The sequence below is a fragment of the Pantherophis guttatus genome, chromosome 1 (assembly GCF_059756535.1).
Source record: "Pantherophis guttatus breed Tessera chromosome 1, ASM5975653v1, whole genome shotgun sequence".
NCBI lineage: Eukaryota > Metazoa > Chordata > Lepidosauria > Squamata > Colubridae > Pantherophis > Pantherophis guttatus.
The window spans coordinates 154,128,542-154,149,864 of record NC_142063.1 but is presented as its reverse complement, the minus strand read 5'-3'; the positions used below and the strand labels follow the sequence as shown (position 1 = coordinate 154,149,864).

At 40.0% G+C, this 21,323-nt stretch overlaps 1 protein-coding gene across 3 annotated transcripts in view; it reads right to left on the bottom strand.

The window, feature by feature from the left end:
* Positions 1 to 5,159: 5,159 nt before the first annotated feature.
* MAP3K20 (mitogen-activated protein kinase kinase kinase 20) overlaps positions 5,160 to 21,323 on the bottom strand; it is a 108,302-nt gene continuing 92,138 nt past the window's right edge. For all 3 annotated transcript variants that reach the window (XM_034427530.2, XM_034427539.3, XM_087882021.1), the window contains exons 17-20: positions 16,477 to 16,593; positions 12,831 to 12,905; positions 11,395 to 11,545; positions 5,160 to 9,163 (exon numbers count right to left, since the gene is read on the bottom strand). In XM_034427530.2, the coding sequence (XP_034283421.1) occupies positions 8,472 to 9,163; positions 11,395 to 11,545; positions 12,831 to 12,905; positions 16,477 to 16,593 (1,035 nt within the window). In that variant the 3' untranslated portion in view covers positions 5,160 to 8,471. The remainder of the gene's footprint in view (positions 9,164 to 11,394; positions 11,546 to 12,830; positions 12,906 to 16,476; positions 16,594 to 21,323) is intronic.

Sequence of the window (21,323 nt, the reverse complement as noted above, 5' to 3'; positions counted from 1 at the left end):
GCTATACTGTGTATACACGTACAATGACAATAAAGTTATTTTTATTTTTAAAAAGTTATCTTTTTTTGACCTGTGTAGGAATGCATTTTTAAAAAACTGCACTTAAGCAAAACAAAAGCCCACAGTTGTATAGATGGACAGCGAAGGTATTCTTTGAGGAAAAAAGTTAACAGATTTCCTCTCTATCTGATAGAGATCAAAGAAGAAGTTCGTCTTTAAACAATTTCAATGCTACTAGATCACTTAGTGAAGAGAATCGGCTATTTGAAAATAGCAGCCATCATAAAACGGTTTCAAGGGGAAAATGAATGCTTAATTTATTAACTGTATACCCATACATGGCCATCAAAGATGGTGCTATATAAATGGAATATACAGTGAGAAATAGCAGTAGAGAAACAGGCTGTGGAATGGATCATGGAGTGCATGATCAGGTTGAACACTACTGGGCTGCAAAAATCTGAATGATCACTCAACAGCAGCAAAAAAGATGCGGAAACTATTTTGCTACCATCCAATGTTTGTTTAAATTTTTGCAGTCCAGATACCGCGGCTAAATGATATCTCATCAGGGAAATTTTTTTCTGGCATTTAAGATATCTTACAATGGGATTTTAAAGGGCAATTCTAGTTATCCTTATAGCATATTGATCCCAGTATTTTAGCAGCAATAGAATAATTACTTCTCCCTATTTCTTAAATGTATTGCTGAAATGAAGAAAGCTTCGGATAACTAGTAGTGATTTAGATGCGAAATAACTATGATTTTCATTCAGTTATTGTAGTTCTAAGCATATTGGGTTGACTATAACCGTAATATGCCAGAAAGGCATGTCATGCAAAAACATTAGCATATTACGCCAAATGTTTAGTTAAAGTTCATCAGCTTTATTGACAGTGACATAAACCTTTAAATAAATATAGAAATAATATGAATCTCACAATTGCCCTACAAAAGAAGGTTAATGATTTTCTTATGCAACCCATTGAACTACAAATATGTGTGGTGATTCAGACATTTTAGTAGAGTTAACGGTAAAACGGAAGTAATCTCCCCCCTCCCCCATGTCATTCTGTTTTCAGAGTTACACCCTTGATTTTTTAAAAAAATAAAATCGCACAAAATACAGTTACTGTATGTGGCTGAATTTGGGCAGCACAACCATGGGTGGCTGGGAGTTTCAAATACTGTCTCCTGCCCTAACTTCATGGCTAGATTTATACATCATTCTAAGCTAAACAAGTCACTTTATTTATTTATTTATTTATTTATTTATTTATTTATTTATTTATTAAATTTTTATACCGCCCTTCTCCCGAGGGACTCAAGGCGGTGCACAGCCACAATAAAACACGTATATCCATAAAATTTAAAAACAGTTTAAAACATATTAAATAATTTGGCCCTATATTAAAACTAAAACACCCATTAAAATTCGTTATTATTAAGCCAGCCCAGCCTGTTGAAACAGTAAAGTCTTAAGGGCATGGCGAAAGGTACGTAGGTCAGGGATCATACAAATCTCCGGGGGCAATTCATTCCAGAGGGCAGGTGCCCCCACAGAGAAGGCTCTCCCCCTGGAGGTCGCCAGTCACATTGTTTGACCGACAGCACTCTGAGGAGTCCCTCTCTGTGGGAGCGTATTGGCCGGTGGGAGGCTATCGGTGGCAGAAGGCGATCTCGTAAGTATGGCTTACATTATGGCTTAGTGGTAGAGAATGAATCAGACAGTGACAGTGAATAAAGATGAACATAGATTCTCACTTCCTGGCTATTATCCCGCTTGTTAATATCTGTGGCCAAAGTAATAACCTTCCATTAAATGGAGGGAGTAGAAGGTACAGGCTTGACAAACCAAGAGCATATATACTAGCACCGTGCTAGTGAAGACCACTAGGTTCCAGTAATGTTGCTGGGACTGTTCCCAGGCTCTTTTCTTGCACTTGGGTGGCATTTTTGGGGCATCCAGTTGAGCTAGAAGTTGCAAACCAGAAACTTATTTCACAAGCTGCTAATGTGCTGCCAGGGTTGACTAAAGAAACGAAAGCTTACAGCAACTAAACAAATAACAAAAACATGTTATGAAGTGTTGGTGCAGATAACATTCAATTTGTGTATTTAAAGGTCATTCGTATTTAGAATTTTATGAGGCTTTATAGTTTCAGGTTTAATTTCAAAAATATAGTTGGTGCCTTGATTATACATACATTCAAGGAGCTGAAAGCTTTACCCAGAGCATTTTTACAAGTTGCAACACGATATAATTTAATTTCCAGTTTTTTAAATTCAGTTTTTAGACAGTGACAATTTGATTAGTTTCTCCAAAACTCAGTAGCTTATCTTCAATTACCAGTTTAAAAATATTAAAAGAAATACTGTACACAAAGGCGTTTATTCCTAACAATGATACAGAAGCATGATGACATCACAATGCATGCTTCACCTTCTTGTAATTGCATCTCAACACCTCAAGCACATATAGTAAGTGGCGGAGTTTGCATTGTAACAATGTGACATGTGCCTCCCAAATCCCAACCTCTATGGTCGTGATGATGAACCTATGGCACATGTGCCAGAGGTAGCATGCAGAGCCCTCTCTGTGGGCACGCACGCTGTTGCACCTGCTCAGCCAGCTGATCGTCGGGTTTCCGAGGCACACATGCACACCAGCCAGCTGGTCATCAGGTTTCAGAGGTGTGCATGCGCACTGGCCAGCTGGTCGTCGGGTTTCCAGCGCTCTGGCACACGGACGCGCACCTTTTGCTTTCAGCACTCTGTGCCTAAAAGCTTTGTCATCACTTCTCTATGGAAATATTTGAATATCTGCAAAGGTGCACTGGAAAGAGAAATTGCAAGCTTTGTGTAAAAGGGATTTTTGGAAAATCAAAATAAAGTACAATAAATATTGTAATTCAACCCCCTTCCAGCTTTCCAGGGGAAGGGGGGAGAGGGGATGGTTTCATGCGAGCGGCAGGCAAGTGCTCTCTCGCACGTGTACAGCTCTATTTGCAAAGCGGTGGGCACACTTGCCCACTGCTCATGCAAATGGAGCGTGTGCATGTGTGCTTATGCGCTGCTCAGGCAAGTGGGGATATGCATATGCACTTGCCCACCACTTCGGGCGCCCTGGTTCTGAACAGTTCACGGCCCAGTAGTGGGCTGCAGCCCAGAGGTTGGGGACCCCTGGCTTAAAAGACATAATTGTGTGGCTATGTGGTTATCATACCACCAACTATAGTTAGTTACCACTTGATTTGTTTATTTCTTTAGGCCTCTCTGTCCTTGCCTACATCATGTTCCTTGGGTTTATTTTCTCTAGCTAATTGTGACATGGCACAGCTCAAGTCATAAAAGCTTTGCCATGTCTCACTTCCCAGCTTCTGGGCTCAAGTGAATTGTAATCGAAAAAATAAATCTTACAAACAAAATGGAAATTGCACTCTTTTCTACCCCTCTCTTAACTTTTAGACATGAACAGGGTCAAACCCAGTTTTTCTCTTTGTCCAATCCTATCAGACCAGTGGTGAAATCCAAATTTTTTTACTACCGGTTCTGTGGGCGTGCCTTGGGTGTGATGTGGCTTGGTGGGCGTGGCTTGGTGGGCATGGCAGGGGAAGGACACTGCAGAATCTCCATTTCCACCCCACTCCAGGGGAAGGATACTGCAAAATCCCCATTCCCTCCTCACTCTGGGGCCAGCCAGAGGTGGTATTTGCCGGGTCTCCGAACTACTCAAAATTTCTGCTACCGGTTCTCCAGCACCTGTCAGAACCTGCTGGATTTCACCCCTGTATCAGACCCAAATTGACTTCCTTGCCCTGGACAAGGAAATCCCCCTTCAATCCCATCTCAACCAAAACATAGAAGTCTCCTCACCAGCTCAGACTTTAGGCCAAGGCAGCCCTCTTAAGGAACTGCACCCGAGTAAAGAGCTGCGAAACCCTAACCTTCCATCTTCCACCAGCTGATGGCCTCAAGTTTCCTTTTCCTTTACAATGGATTTTTCCCAGCTCTGTTGACCCTCCTAAAAGGGCTGTTCGGTCTAACATCAGAACTCACCCCAGCTACAAGGGCAAGGACCTGCCTAGCTTCCCCAAACTGGGCAGCCAATCAGATCCTTGTAGGCCTCAACTTCTATAAAAATCTTCGTTCTTCCATTGGGTCCCCCTTTCTCATAAAGCAGGCAACCAAGAATCATTGCAAGGGATATGATTCTCCTCCTCAGTGTTGTGCTTTTTCTTCAGTCTGAATCCACAACACCATTACTCTTTTTCTCCCTCAGGCATAAAAGTGCATCATTGCACACATAGCTATACATAGTTGTAGCTATGTGTACATCACTGCACACATATAGCTACAACTATGGTTGTAGCTGTTGGAAGAAATGCCTGGCTACTAAACTACAGAATTCAGTGGCAAGTTATGCAGGAATAATTAAGTCTTCAATAACCAAATAGTTTCTCCCTCATATTCAGTCTCCAAGTGTGAGAGGGTTTTTCTAACACGGCCCGCCACGTAACTTTATTTTATTTCCATAACACCACTCGTCAGTGTCTCGTAACAAATTGATTCGAATTATTTGTTTCTTAGATTATTTAGAGATCATCAAGAAACGAAAAAGAAAACAATATACTTGCATAGAAAATTAAATCAGGTTTCAAAAAAGATCATTCTTATAAAATGCTCGTATTATTTACCCCCCTCGCATAATGATAAAACTAAATACACATTTACTTATATAAAAAATAATTACTTCAAAGGCCATATTACATGGAAGTTTTTTTTAAAAATCCCTGTATGTTCTTAAATCTAAATTCAGTATTCCTTAGGAGTGAATTTGTAGAACACATAGAGATGAGGAGACGTCATTTCATTCTCTGCAGCCTCTGTGGAGTTAGAAAAAATAATTGTTCCAAGAACAGCAACCTGTAGAGGTCATTGTTTTGAGTGATTTCTCACAGGAGGAAATGGAAGAACAAAGTCTTTCTGAGCAACTTCATCTCATTAAATCAGCTCAGCAAGTTGCCAGATAATAGTCATTGGTGGAAGGTTTTGATCTCTTGCCCAAGCAGGCTACCTGAACAGACTCCTGATCACCAAATATGGTCAGGTATATTGGAGGAAGTTACTGGAGACAAAAATTCACGCAACCATTCTCTTGCAGGGAAGAAGAAAGTGGATTTATTGACATAATTGTCTGCATATAAATTAGCTTGACCGAGCTATAAGGCATCAAATTCCCTGGCAGTAAAAGGCTGCTATTTTAGGCTATAAGTAAAAGAACGAAAATAATGAAACGGGGAGAGTTTTCTTAAAATACAAAGGTGCAAACAATGCTATCACACTAAACCATCAAAGAAGGTGGATTACAGATATCAGGAATTCTAATCTTTTTGGTGTAAATTAAATGAAACCACAACCATTTATGTTTGGTATGAAATTTAAACTCGCTTGATCTTTGGTTATAGAATGTTGCAGTGCTTAAGGTAACAGCCTGCCAGGGACAGTGCTGATCATTTTGGCAATACAGTGATGGAGAGACTTCACATTTGTGCTAAGCTAGACATGTTCTTTCTGCCCCTTTATCCATATTTAGATTCCTGAGTGAAAGCAGCCAAGTAACGCATGCCTGTTCACTAATTAAGATGCTGCAAACATCCGCCCACTTAACCCACCACAGCATACATTATTCTCACTGTTCGTCTTTCTTTTAGCATTGATTGCAGCCTAGATGTTGTGTAGGTGAGGAGAAGGCTGCAAATGAGGGTTGCCAAAATCTTACCTTATTCTCATCCCTTGACGCAAATACACCTACTAGAGCTTTGAGAGGGTCTCTCTCTCTCTCTCTCTCTTTCTTTGTGACGGCCAACTACTTGAGCCAAGCACCGTCATATTGCTGGACTTGAAGTAGTGAGTGTAGTAAAGCTGAAGAACAGGAATGTGAGCTTAACCCACAGGGAGTGAAATGTGTTCTTTGTGGCCTGGAAGCCCGGAATTGGTTTGGACATTTTGATAATCCACCTTAGTGAGTTTATAAATTCTGAAGGTAGCTGCCCCAACACATAAACAACAACATCTCTCAGCTATATTTCAATTATTTATAATCATTTCTCTCTCCCTTTTCTTTCAACCCTTAATCTGCTTTTTCGTGAGTTCAGAGCTTCATGAATTCAAAGACAACAAACAGAGCTTGCAAGGGCTAAGAGTCACTTAGGTGAGATAGGCAGAGTAGAAATGTGATAAATAATAAGTGGGGTTAGTGTATCTCCTTGTTCTCTCTGCAGCTTTCAGTACTATTAGTTATGCTACCCTTCAGGGGACATGGCCTTGCAGGTTCTACTCCCTTCCTCTGGAATAAATTCCAGTCAGTATTAATGGGTTGTGGAGAGGTTTAAGTCCATGTGCACTTTTTGCTGGGTTCTTCAGGGCTTGACTTTCTACCCGCATTTCTTTAACATTTACATAAAGATTCTGGACAAGGTCATTCAGAGATATGGGGTGAAGTAACATCAGAAGGCTGGTGATATCATATGTATATCTTTGGTCTTGGGCTGCCCAAGTAATGCTATGAAGGTTCTGTCTTTGTAGCTGGAGGCTTTGGACAACTGGATGGGGAAGAACAGGTTTCAAATCTATCCAGGTTTTTAGGGCCTGCTGGATTTGGTGATTTTTCCATCTTTAGTTCTGGGTGGAATTGCACTACTCTTGTCAAAATCAGTGCACAGTTTTGTGGTCCTCCTGATCTCACAGCTCCTGTTTAAAGAACAAGTGGCAGCCATACCCAGGAGAGCTTTTATATAGTGTTGATTAGATTGTCCCCCAACCCCGCTAGCCTTTCATAAAACCCTTAAGACACAGCTTTTCTGTCAAGTGTGAAGGTTGGGAGGGGGCTGAGCCTGTCAGTTGAATCTCTTTGTTATTGACTGCTTTGCGCTTGATATACATTCTTCTTTTGCTTTGTATAATTTATTTATCCTGATTGAATTGATATTTTATTGTGTCAGCTGTCTAGAGTTGCCCATGTGAGAGGGAATGGCCATATACATCTACCAAATAAATAAATACATCTATAAAACTCTCCTCCAATAATTTGCTGAACAAATAGGGAGCACCTGCACTACCCCTAGGAAACCACTCTTCCTAGAAATAGGAGAGACCTGAGCCAATCAAAGAAATAGCTCCTTGAATGAGAAGAGACCGCTAGTTTTACAGCTGGCTGAAATGGTTTACTTTGCTATTGTTAAAAACCTGCTACTACATGAAGAAGTAGAAAAGATATGTTAAATAAGATACATTTATTCCTTATTTCCTCGGCTAAGTATCAAATTACTTTAAACAATATTTTTAAAAACATTTTCCTTTCCTTATAATTCAAAAGGGGAAGGTTAAGTTAGGAGTTAGGTTTTACTAAATGGAATCTAATATAATATCATTATTTTTCTGAAAATTGCAATTGGAGAAATGAATTAATTTTATATCACCTAATTCTTTATTTCAAAGAAAATCCCACTGGAATTTGCTTTCTTGCAGGTATGTCCAAGAAAACAAATATTCAAGTTCACTGGAATTGCAAAATACTGCATACACGTATTATGTTTCTTTTTATTACTTAAAGACAACACACAGAGTATAGTTAAATACCATGAATAAGATTTTTACCTTAGGTTAATAAATAGTTGTACCAAAAATAATTAGGCCTTTTTTCTTATATTATTTTGCTTCTTTGAGGAAGCTGTTAACACTTTCCCCTAACCATAAAAATAATTCCAATTGAATTAGATTGGGGCTTATCGCTAAATGGAGGATTGAGGTAGTAGCTTGAAGGTGCTGCTACAAAATCAAGCCAAGGAGAAAATAATTCATTAGACAACCTCAAGCACTCAAAATATGGAAATGATAACTTTTGCAGTCATTCCTTTTTCCATTCATAAGTTTAAGCAGCACTTTTTTTTTGTCCTTGTATCAATACTGGATCAGAGTATTGGAAATAACAAAGAATGGTGAACTAGAATATCATACTAATGGAAATACTAGACTTAAGTAAAATGTACCTGATTAAAAGTAGACACACTAAAAAAAAACAGAACCTTTTGCACCTGATTAGCTCTACCATTTTGGTGGAGTCTCAGACACCAGAGGTGTGGGCAGGGTCCTTAGTCCTTCTTGGACCCTAAGAGGCCCCTGCTTCAGGCCCAAGAATGCTATCCAGCTGCTGTCAGATGCTTTGGCAGTGTTGTTTCATAGGAAAGAGAGAATTGACATCTTGTGCTCTATATCAGGCTTACAATGTGCTAAAAAAGCCTCCAACAGAACCCAAGGCTGTGCTAATGTCATTCCTCCCAGGCGATTTCTGTTGCAGGCTCCCCCTTTTCACATTCGTTGTCAGTTATTTTAAGAACAATTTCAAACCTTCTCCGTGGAAAGTCAGTGCTCTGTGCAATAAAAAATAAAACCTATTTCTGAAAAAGCATCAACGGGATTTTCTCTGAAGTGTTCCAGTGCCTTTTGGTTTCTCCTTGTTTTGTTTGCCAACAGAATGTCGGTAAGATTTCTTTGAATAATTGACTTTCACCCATCCGCCTTCGCTGACTTTGCTTTCTTCCTCTTCTTCTTCTGCTTCAGTTTTCAAGGGCATCCCTGGTATTGATTTGTGCTGCTGCGGGTAATGAGGGTGCTTTCTCTCATGCGTCCTTGGCAGATGTTGATATTGATTGAAGGTTGACTGGGAAGACCTAGAATATTTCCCAGCATTTCTCAGTGTCCCTGGAGTAGCTGGGTTTCTTACCCAACGCTTTCCAGCTGCTGCCCCTCCAGGAGAGACACTGCTGTGATAGTTATTTCTGTTTCTGGTTTTGGAGCTGCCTCTTTCCGATGGACTATCCGAAGTCGAAGTTGCACTGGAGCTGCTGCTTCCCTTGGAATTCAGATGTAAAGATGATAAATAGGTTGTTGGCGATGAGCTTCTTGACTGAATGAGCGGGGTAATATGATAGGTAGTGGGCACTGAAGTCCGCCTCACAGCAGCCGCGTAAGTGTCTTGATTGTGAAGGTAGGGTAAAAAATGGGTTAAGTTGTTGGGACTGTGGGGACGGGAATGTTGGAGAGAAGGACTGCTTGTCACACGGTGCATTTTCAATGCATTCATCCATTGGCAGTCAATACCTGGAATGAAACAAAGGCACCATCAACTTTAATCCCAAGTAGTCACAAGAGATCTGATAAGATCCTGATATTACCCCTTTGATAGCTGTAGCTACTGGAGTCATTAATTTGCTCCAGGACCCATAATGGATTGACTCTTCCTTGCAATCTCGAATGGAGTGTCGTAATTAAAGGCACCAAAGCTAGAAATTGAGAGATGGTGAGTTGCAGTCCCACTTTAAGCATGAAGCTAGCTGGATGACTTTGAGCCAGTCATTGTCCCCCAGAACTAAGAAGAAGGCACAGGCAAACCACTTCCAAAAATCTTGCCAAGTCCATTTGCAGGGATTTGACCAGGCAATTGCCGAAAGTCAAGACTGACTGGAAGGCATGCATACACACACACACACACACACACACACACACACACAGAGTGTGTGTGTGTGAGAGAGTATATGAACTCCCTATCTGAAAGTGCATCTTCAAGGTATAATGTTTCTACAGTTGAACTCTGTTCTTCAGACACTGTTATGATGATTTTAATTGCAGAGATTTGCAATGTAACTTTAACCACCTCACTGATTAGACAGATTTTCTGTTAACTACACATACTCCCAACACAACCCCCACCCCTACGCAAACAGCACATCACAGATCTTTAGAGCTGACACCTTTCATCACTATCCTTTGGTTCAAAACTGATGATACAGGTGCAATTCAGAAGTACTCCAAGTGGGACACAAGTCATTACAACTTTAATTACATCTTTAAAACTTACTGAAAATAATAAGACATAATTAACAGAATGTCTCTTTCTGTATAAATGAGAGCCAGAACTGTTAAGGTGTTATAAACAAGAAGGCTATGATTTCTGGGCCTCTGTTGGGCATGAAAGCTGTCTGGGTGACTTTAGGCCAGTCCCTCTCTCTCAACCTATCTCATAGGGTTGCTGCTGTGGGGAAAATAGGACGAGGAAGGAATATTAGGCATGTCTCCTTGAGTTGTAAAAAAATGAAAGTGACAAATAAACATAAAAAATATTAAATGCCCTTTGCAAAAGCAAGGCTTTTGTTTCTCTCCTGATGAACTGCAGACCCTTTGAATGAGTGATAGGTGGGGCTTTTAGATAAAAAGGTTTAAAAACTGCACTGCATTAGACTCCGAACATTTGATTGCTACAAATATATTAGTTGTATTTGTTATTTTTATTTCAAACAGTAAGGAATACAGCAGATTGGAAGATGAGGGTTTTAGGCATGCAACTTCAGGAAATTAATAAAAATATACTATAATCCAATTTAAGATCATGACTAAAGAATGGATGGTTAAAGACAAAAGAGAGATAGGGTTTTAGATGCAAGTGTGAATGTACCTCAGCTAGGATTCTAGAAGAGCAATGTGCAAATTCTGTTTTGTTCACCGCCTGTTCCCGTCTATGTGCAACATGACAAGATGCTCACTTCAAAAGTCGGCTTGGCCCGGCCCAGGGGTGGGAGAGGAGTACTCAGGAATTATAAGAGGCAAAATGGGTTTCTTAATTATCTACACCCTACTGGTTCCTTAAGAAACTCCTATCTCCTAACAAAGAAACCAAAGAGACCCCAAATTTATTGCTTAACGCATTGTAAGCCGCCCTGAGTCACCGGAGAAGGGCGGCATATAAATAAATAAATAAATAAATTGCTTCCACACAGTTTGAGGGTACAAAATGGATGGAGATTTCAGGCCAACCTTTTACATTTCCTTAGGCCTCCCAGTCCCCACCTAGAAGCCAATGGATTACTTTAGAGATCATAGTTTTTCAACCTCAGCAACTTTAACAAGTGTGGACGTCAACTCCCAAAATTCCCCAGCCAGCAACTTAAAGTTGCTGGGGTTGAGAAATGCTGCTTTAGAGAGACCCTTTCCCTCTTAACAAGTCTGGCTTTGGGGCAAGGGTGAAATTCACTTACCTTCCCTACCAGTTTGCAAATGTGCACGCGCTGTGCGCACACTTGCTTCGCTCGTGCGTGTGTGTCCACACATGCACAAAGCCTTCTGTGCATGCATAGAGGCTGAAATCGTCGCAAAAAAGGGATGTCATGACATCCACGTGGGTGGGCGGAGCTTCTCGCAGCCGCTGCTACCGGTTCGCCTGAGCCGGATAGAACCGGCTGAATTTCACCCCTGTTTCGGGGGACGTGCCGGTTTTTGAAAAGGTTTTCTTTCTCCGGAATTTGCTCTTTCTCCAAACATTGCCTCAATTGACTTACTGGAATTGGATCTGCTCCGAGGGTTGCCTTCCACGTTTGGGAGAGATGTCTGTATTTTCAGCTGTACTGATTTCACTTCATCCTGCAGTTTCACCTGACTCCATTGCACTTGCTGGATGTGTTTGGTAGATTTGGGAGAGTGGACATCAGCCTATCCAAAAGAGGAAAACAAGCTCTTTTTCAGAATCCCACAAGAACACACCCAATTTGTCCAGATTTTTAATGTTTGATTCTGAAACAGATAGTTCAGATAGTCCTCGATTTACGACCACAATTGAGCCCAAAGTTTCTCTTGTTAAGTGAGACATTTGTTAAGTGAGTTTTGGCCCATTTTACAACCTTTCTTCCCAAGGCTGTTAAGTGAATCACTGCAGTTGATAAGTTAGTAAGACGGTTGTTAAATGAATCTGGCTTCTCCATTGACTTTGCTTGTCAGAAGGTCGCAAAAGGGGATCACATGACCTTGGGACAAAGCAATGGTCATAAGTATGAACTAGTTGCCAAGCATCTGGATTTTCATCCCATGATCATGGGGATGCCACAAAGGTTGTAAGTGTGAAAAATGGCCATAAGTCACGTTTTTCGGTGCGTTGTAATTTTTATTTTTTCTTTGTGCCCTTCCGCCTCAAGCAGTGATGGACATTCTTTTAACGATTGGGTTTTAATAGAATCATTTAGTAGTTATGGCACTTCAAGTCAATAATCATTTCTGCAAGAGGAAGAAGACACTAAGGATTTCTGGTTGCCGGGCTCTGCTTGTGGCAAGGTCCCTTTAAACTTGCTACCAGTCTCTAATTCCTGTGAGGAGGCTGCAGTCTGAAAGGAACCCGGGGTTGTTTTCCCAGTTCACAGAGAGCAGCTCTTCTCCACTTCTGAGGCATGCAAGGCCAGAATTTCCCTGTCAGCCTCTCTCACTGCTTGAATCCTTGTGACAGATAGAGCTGAGATTTCAATTATTAACCTCAGTGTGAAGTATCCTATTGGTCTTTATGAAACACCTTTCTTTTTTTGTAAATATCCAAAACCCTACTCATACAAAGACTAATTCCCTCCCTATTATATGTTGCTAAATTGGTTCCGTTTTTTTATTTTATATTTTCCTTCATGCCCCTTCCCTTCTCCTGTTGTATCTCTGCTAATTAGCAATGTGTCAAAAAGATAAGAAAGGCGATTCCCTTCAATAAATGTTACCTACCACAACTGTTAGTCAAAAGAAAAAAGAGAAAAGAAACTTTTTAAAACTTACGTGATCAAGTTTTCCCAGTGAGCAGTCTGAACACGGTTTATAGCATTCAGATTTATAGGAAATTGGTCATTTAAAAGTAATTACAAACGTTTACAAAAGTGAGCCCTAAAATTTAGAAATGCAGGTTTCTCGTTGTGCAATCACGTTGGCAGAATGAATGACTCACTTTTATTTTACTTCAAACACTAACCTCATAAGTCACTGTGCACTCGACAGTCTGATCTTTTCCTATCCCCACAATCCACTTCTCCATCACAAATGGAGGCTGCAAGAAAAAAAACCACAACATTTAGGCATCCTTTGCCTTGCTCCTCCAACTTTGGAGGGGCTGTTGTTTTATTTACCTGAGGACTTTTACATGTGTGACCTCTGTTAAAACATACACATTTTAAATATATATATTGAAAAAGTGGAAAATTTCTACAAAGGTTGTAATCTATTTTATCATTGCTGTTGGGCTGTAATTTTAGCATATAAAAGAAATGGGCTCTAATTTTCTGTTTGAATCTAAATTTGGCCAAGGAGAATCCCCTCTCAATTTCTCATTCTGAAGGGTTATGCATATTCAGAAGGGAAATTCTACTAATTAGCAGAGTTTTGCATGCTTCAAAAATGATTTGAAAGAGATGGTTCCCAAACATGCCAGAGAACAAGCATATCACCTCTTTAAAGCAGCCATGTTTTTTTTAAAAAAGAGAAATCAACTCTGGCCACATCTTACAGAAATCCAAAAAAAGATGTAGCTGCTTTAAAGGGATGCTGTGCTCATATCCCAGTATGCTATGAAACACCTCATGCAGTTCATTTTTTAGCTATGTCACATCCTATTCTTTAGGATGTGTCCGGTACCCCTGCTTTGGCTTTAGATCATAGATCTTTCTCTTAGCATCACCACTCAGCATCATTGCAGTGAACCAGAAAAACCTCTGGACGGGATCAGACAGATCTGGGATGGGGAACCTTTTAACTCTAGAACAGGGGTGTCAAACTCGTGTTGTCATGGAGTCATCACCTGACATATCGTGACTTTTCCCCCCTTTGCTAAACCAGGCATCGGCGTAGCCAGCGCTTGATACATGCAGCCCGCAGGTTGCAAATTTGATTCCCCTGTTCTAGAGGAATAATTATCCTTAAAGCTATCCTGTTGGAGCCAAATGGTGCCCAGACTGGAAGCAAGCAATCTATGCGGTCAGAACTTGAAATCAATAGGAACTCTAAAGAGAATTTTGAATGGCTTAGTTGCTCATCCTTAATCCTGGAGACATGTTTGATAAATACATAGTCACTCTCTCATACATACACATTCACACTCTTGAATTTACATGAATGTGGACACACACCCTTGTCTCGAAGTGATGTAAGGTTTCTTAAATGTAGGCCTCACTTTCTATTCAATCACTTGTCTGTTCAACTCTCTGCAGATAGGTCTAGGTTAGTTAAAATAACAGCAATGCAGAGGCATTTATGTAATGATGTTTAAATTGCAGCAACAGAATTACCTAATTCCTCCAAAATTATTTGTTATGAAATGGTTCCGCGGGTTAGCCTTGTAGCTGTTACTGTGCCTTAAACTGAGGTTGTTCTTCTATAAGACTTTCCCCTTGGCTTTAATATCACTGACTGACAGATCCCACTATCCCTTTTAAAGGCCAGATCTGGCAGGAAGATTGTGACAAATTTTTAATCCATGCATATCTGGTGTCATAAAAATCACGACACTTTCAGATGATTCCAAATAATACAAAGAGCTAGGTCAGGTATGACTTGCATGTAAGGCAGCCTGTGTCATTTAGGGGAAATCTTTGGATTTTCAGGTGCAGCTTTTAGGAGGGACACTGGGCTGCAGAGGGGGCCTGAATGAAGAACCAGGAAAGACCCAGTGCATAAATAGAGTTTATCTCATCTCTAGATCCTAATTGGGGTTTATTGGAAAAAATTGTATTATAATTAACTGAATAACTAAATGCTACTCCAACTGGAACTGCAACATTCTTCTTACCTTCTAAAAATAAAATATTGGAATAGAGTGTGAAATACCTTCTTAGCTAGCTTCATCAAATTGGTTACCTTGTGTGTTTGTGTTTAGCCCTTATAATTTGTACACTTTTTTTCTGGGGCAATTTTTGTAAGATATTTTCCTTTGTTATAAGTCATAGCTAATAACTGATGGAATTTTTCTGAAGCCAGAGTTTCCTTCAGGAACTAGGATTTTAATCTGAGGGACATTTAGCATTAACTTTCTTTGACTTTATTTTAAAAGCTACACTGTTTTATAATGTTATTCATGTCAAAATTATGGCTGTGGCTGCCTTTATTAAAGCTGAATGATTTTAATTTTTAAAAATAAATAAATTGTCCCATCAGGTCACAAATGAAGAATTAGCTTCTTCAGTTGCAGTCACATCAACTATCACCAGGGAACACACAGCCAAATTCCGCCTTCCTACTCCACAGGCTTGGCAGACATGTACCTCTGTGGTCACCGGCTTCCAGAACATTTCTGCAGCAACACAATTCAGCTACTTCCCTTTTTGAGACCACCTTGGTTAGCAACCATTCCCAAATATGACAGTAATAAATGGTATTTCTTTTTCTGACCAGTGAGTGCATTTATGACCAAATTTCTTGCACATGATAACAAAAATCCTCAGTGTGAAACTGATTAAGGTCTAGTCAGGCAGCAGCGCCAGCTGGCCAGAGGGTTCTAATGAACTAATTAAGGTCACAGAGCTGAGCTTGTGGTTAGCACTTTTTAGGGATGTGCTGCACTGCAGAGAAAAGCAACTCAGGAAGAGATCGCTTGTTTGGGCAATCTCTCAGCTCTATGAGGGAGCAACAAAAGGAGGAAAAATTGGCTGGATGCCAGACACTGTGCAAGAGCACTTCATAAGATGGCAGCAACCAGTGATTTTCACAGCATCTCTCTCTCTCTCTCTCTGACATGTATTCACTTAGTGACCATTTCATTTAAAGACCAAGTTGTTGGAACAGAATAAGCTTACTAAAGAAGAAGAGAATGTTGGGAACTGTTGGGATCACATAGCAGAATGAAATCCAGTCTGTGCATATTAATCTAATTCAGCAGTCCCCAGCCTTTGTGGCTTGGCAGCCCAGCTGGGGGAAGGGAGAGGGGAACTGGGCCACATACTCATGCAGCTGTTGCACAAGCAGCATGGTGGCCCGCACATGTGCGATTGTCTGCAGGCCCACAAAAGATGAGCTGTGCACATGAGCGTTCCGGCCAGCTGCTTGCATGGCCAATCCCGAATAGGCCATGGCTTGGTAGAAGACCATGGCACAGAGGTTGGGGACCCCTGATCTAATTCACATCAGGAACATCTATCACTGATCTCAGATTCATGACACTCCAAGTCAGTTTCTGTGGTTTGCAATAAGGTTTTTGTCCAAGGACAAGACACTGAACGTTACATAGCTCTACAGGCTACAGGCTCCAAGTGACCAACATTTGAAAACGTATTAAAATGTATTAATGGATCAATCTCAGATTTGAGATTGAAGTTGATTGATCAAAACATTGTATTTTAGGTGTATTAGACTCCCTGAAGAATGTACTTTAAAGCAGGAGTCCCAACCCCAGGTCTGTGGACCGACACCAGTTCATGGCATGCCAGCAACAAGGCTGCACAAACAAGCGAAGTCCCATCCATGGGATGCAGGCAGCATGCAAATCCATGCCCCCTGCAGTCCATCGGAAAACCTCTCTCCACAGAATTGGTCTCAGAAAGTCCAGTTGCCTCTTGAAAAAGCACTTTTGGGACAACCATGACCTCGATGACTGAGAATCTCCATAAACATTACCATAACTACAAACTTACCTTTGTCATTTTTAAAATCTCGACATCGGGTAGATTAGTGTTAAACGTCACGTCTTTTATATATGTTATTGCAATTTCATCCCCATCCATTTCCATATAGATTTTCCATTTGCAATCCTAGTTTTGGAAAGAAAATACAAAATATTAAATTGCAGTGGATTCTGCTATGAATACAAAGCTTCTCCTCCTGTCTCTCCAGCCATCACCCCCATATTAGTAATTATATATGTTTTTATGAATAAGTATATAGAGTTGAACTTTAATGATGATGAAACAATAAAAAAGTAGCCTGAAAAGCAAAAGTTATTTGAGTTTCTGTCACATGAGAAGAAGCAATCTACTTTGCTAGTTCGATGTATGTTTTAAGCTGAATCACTGTTGGCTGGTCTCCGGAAGTGGCAACAATACCATTTCCCAAGTGTATTTCTCTTCCACTGAAAGGTACAAAACCCAAAATGTCGTCAGGTCTGGGGGTCCCAGGGGACTGGTATCATTCCAAGATAGCTCCATTATTGTAGTTAACATCCACTCTCTTCTTTTTAATATTTTAATAATGGTTATTTTTTATTTTGTTACTTGTTCTGCCACCCATAGTCACTTTTTTTGTGAGGTGGAAGGCTATACAAATTTGATGTATAAATAAGTGAGGGAAGGAATTTGGACTCTCTTCTAATATTCTGGCGCTGTGGGGCAGGAAGAAAAATGGAAGAAGCAAGTCTCCGAAAAAATAAGTTTTAAGCACCAAATTAAAATCTTTATACTGGAAATGTGCTTCCCTACAGAGCAAGAACAATCTATGTTTGGGTGTTTCTGAAATAATCAGTGTTCAGTTACTTTTTTACATACATATATACTACTCTCACTTTTAAGGTAAGCCATGTTATACAAAGTGCCAAAAAAAGAATAGGAAGTGGCAAGCCAAAGAAATTAATGTTTAGGATAAGATTGGAAAAGCAAATATAGAGCGGTAGTATCAAAAATCTAGTCATAAATTGCGTAATTCTAAGTTGAGACACTCATGTGACCGTTTTTCTATTTTTTTAGATTTTTCATGATTGTTAAACAAACGATCGTAGTTAAGAAAATGCCATGGTCATTAAGCAATGCTATTCTTTCAAATGGGCTTTTTAAAGAACTTATTTCTTCTTTGCTCCCCACACTTTGAAAGTGTTCCATTCCTACTGCATTCAAGATACTGTTACGTTTCTTCTCGCACCCAGTTCCAAATAAGACTGTGACCAGAGATATGATATAACCATTTCTGATTTGTTTTGACACATTCTTTCTCCATTATCATTTGTATCCTGATCACCATTTTTTTTTACTAGTATATGCCTCTCTTAAATCTTCTCATCCATTTCCCCATCTTTAGTAATGTTCCTTCAAGGTACATAAAACAGGTACTTGCTTTAGGGTGGGGTTTTGGTTTTTTTTTTTGCCATTTATGTTTGACTTACAATTATTCACTCTGTTTTCAGTCTCAAACACTATCTGGTCTTTGATGTATTACATTTCAGATCTATACTCATACAATCTAGCTAATGTTTGTTAGTGATTTCTGCTTTTAAATCCCTGACTCCCTTTGTCTCGTTGCCCTTTTGGCTGCCCTACACCGCAGCACTCCTTGCCAGTAGTGGTGGAGGCGGCAGTACTGGGGCTGAGAAAGAGACCTGGGGCCTTCAGTAGTCTCAGCCAGTTGCCACCATCCCCAGGCCTCTTCTTTTCCCTCATGTTGCCCTTGCCACCACAGAATAACGCCCCAAGCCCCAAGCCATAGCCAGCCACCCCAGTGCCACAGTTGAAAGCCCCAGCTGCTTCCACCACTCTCTGTTCTGCCGATTCTGCTATCCCCAATTGACCTTCTCCATCTTCCTCCCCCTGCTGATGAGGTGTATCTTGTGTCTATGCAGGCAGCTGCTGGCTATGCCAGATCTTCCCAAAGCCATTTGGGCCATTGTCCAGATTGCTCATGCCATTTTTGCAACGTTTTAGAAAGCCTTTGGAAAGCCTTTGAGGCCTTCCAAAGCATTGTGAAAACGGCATGATCGTAAGTGTAAACAGCCTGCCCAGCACCCAAGCTGCTGTAACTTTAGGGACTGGGCACAGTTATCATTTGTTTAGTGCCGCTATAACTTCAAACTGCTACTGAGTGGATGGTCATTAAGTGAGGATTACCTGTAATCCCATTTTGTAGTTCAGCTAATTTGGATGTAATTCCCCTGAGCTTCTAGAAAGGACATTCGGTGTGCAAGTCAACTATCCTGTTACCACAGATTCACATTTTTTTGTTCACAACTGAATTAGGCTAAATTTCACAAACACATACATACAGCCTCCTCCCCCTCCCACCATTTTATGTTCCAGCCTCCCTCCTGCATTCCATATTAACACGGATTGCTATAGTCAGGATAATTAATCAGGCATTGCTGCAGAGCTGCCTGAAAAAAAATCCCAACCCGAGGGATTTGGTACTCCATTTCCCTCAAAAGAAAGCTCTTAGACCCCAGTTAGCAATGCCCCATTACCTCTTATGGAGTCAGTCCAAGGACAAATATTTCAGGGATACGAAATGAAAATATCCTGCCAGTATAAAGCAGGGCTTTTCAGTGTCAATGGCTTGATATGTTGCCGAATAGGATCAACAGTATAATTCATGTATTAGATTTAACTATATGCATTTTAGACTTGCTGCCTATTTTTAACGTATGAATACAGAAACGTTTCTCTGTTCATTCTCTTCATGTATAAAAATGAAAGGCTACGGCTGTCTGACTCTGTGGTATAATCTTAAAAGGTGGTCTATAGAATACAGTGGGAGACAAAAGCATGTTTTAAATGGTAAGTGTAACTTTACTCTCCACACCTATTGCTAGCAGGTGATGGGTGTTCTACCAACAGTACAGCTGAAGTTTTGTTGTGGGATTAAGTGGCATCACCATCACGACAATCTTCTTAGCGTAGGAAGAAAGGAAATCTTTTCCATGGAACTACTGAAGATAAGTTAAAATATGAAGGGGGGGGATGAATGTTTAACAGAATTCTTTGAATATGCGACAAGAGAAAATGGCAAGTCTTCACAAGTCAAAGCAAAGCAAGGAACTGTGGAGGTATTGCAGTGCAATCTCAAAAGCCAAGTCTTCTGATTTCACTGAAAGTTACTCCCATTTAAGTAAGTACAAGATTAGATTTCAATGCGTTTTCTTCCTTTTCTCATTATGCTGGTCCATAAGTCTCATTCTAATAGGCCGAAGGAATTCTAAGTACTCATTTCTGCATATTGCCAGAGGTTTAAAGAATGAAAACACATGATGGTAAATGTAGATAAGTCCAGTTACTTTTTTTAAAAAAAAATCCAGCAATAGCTTCTGGTGGTTGAAACATAATGATCCTATAGGAAACACTGCTACTCTATATAAATGGAAAATAGCTTATAAAGGTTCCATGTCTCTAATTTATTTATTTTTATTTATTTGTTTACTTGTATCCTGCCTTGATTATTTTTACAAACAATTCAAAGAGGTGAAACATAAGTTTTCATTTCTCTCTCTCTCTCTCCTCCCCCTCCTCCCATTGTTTGCTAATTTAGGTTAACGAAAATAACTACAAATAACATTTCATTACTAGCATGTTGATAACTAAATTGCATTTTAGGGAGTTCCAGTCTTCCATAATTCACTTAATTTGGTGACTCTGGTCATTATGGTCATTGATCATATCCTATTAATACTGCCTTGGAATAAGTACATTTTTCTTCTGGGAATACAGAACTTGTCTACTGGCCTGAAGCTTCCATCTTCCCATTTTAAGCAATCTTTGATCCATCATGGCTTTGTCATCTATAAGTCACAAGACAGAAAAGGCAAAGTAACCCTGATGAACATGATAGTGATACCATATATTAAATATTACTGAGAAAATACATTAATATTTAGGAATTTACTATAAATTGTATTTCAATAATTTAATATAAGTAGAACTGTACATGGTTTGCAAATATTGGGAAGAAGTGCCTTGGATCTTACATGAACATGGACCTCTCTGCTGAGAGTCAACTCATTTGAGAGGTACTTAAAGCAGTGGCATCTATTATTGGGCTCACTCAGAAGAAGACAAAGCTGCTTTAATGAATAGCTCATGCATGATCGGAAGTACTTCTGAATCCTTTTGGAGGGGTGCACCATTCTAATTGTAATCGCCAATCCTCATCCTGTGATTTAATGCTCTGAAGAGCAACTCATAGCACTGGGGGTAAGAATGATGCTCTTTAAAATACAAATGAACTGGATACATCCTATAGAAGTGAGACAAGTGTACTCCCACTGAAAAGCAAAACAAAGCTTTGAATCACATGGAGCGAATCCAATCATTCTGCAAATGGCTATTGAAGGATGATGCAAGAAGGAAACAAAGCTTCAAGGCAAGGCAAGGCAAACCTGATCTTTAAGCTGAGTGAGATGCCCAACTCCAGCAGGCAAGAAAGGCCAGCAAATTATTAGTTATTTGGATTATTATTATCATCATTGTGATCATCTTATTTTCATTGCCAGAGGAAGAAACTTTTCTGAGAGGAGTTCTCTTTCAGGTTCCAGAAATGGCCATCCAGCCATGGGTATGGTGACCTTTGAGTGGAATCCAAGGATTTTCCATTGTTCCTGAGGTGATTGTGGGTAGCCACTGTACTTATTTTGTCTCTGTCAAATAGTGACAACCCATTTTGTAAAAGCAGCTGTTTTTTTAATGTTAGCCACCAGCAACATTCGTCCAGATGCTGAACTCTACTATGAATGTAGTCGAGGTTCACAGAACTCTGCTATAGTTTGTGCTACAGTACATTTATAACTAGAACG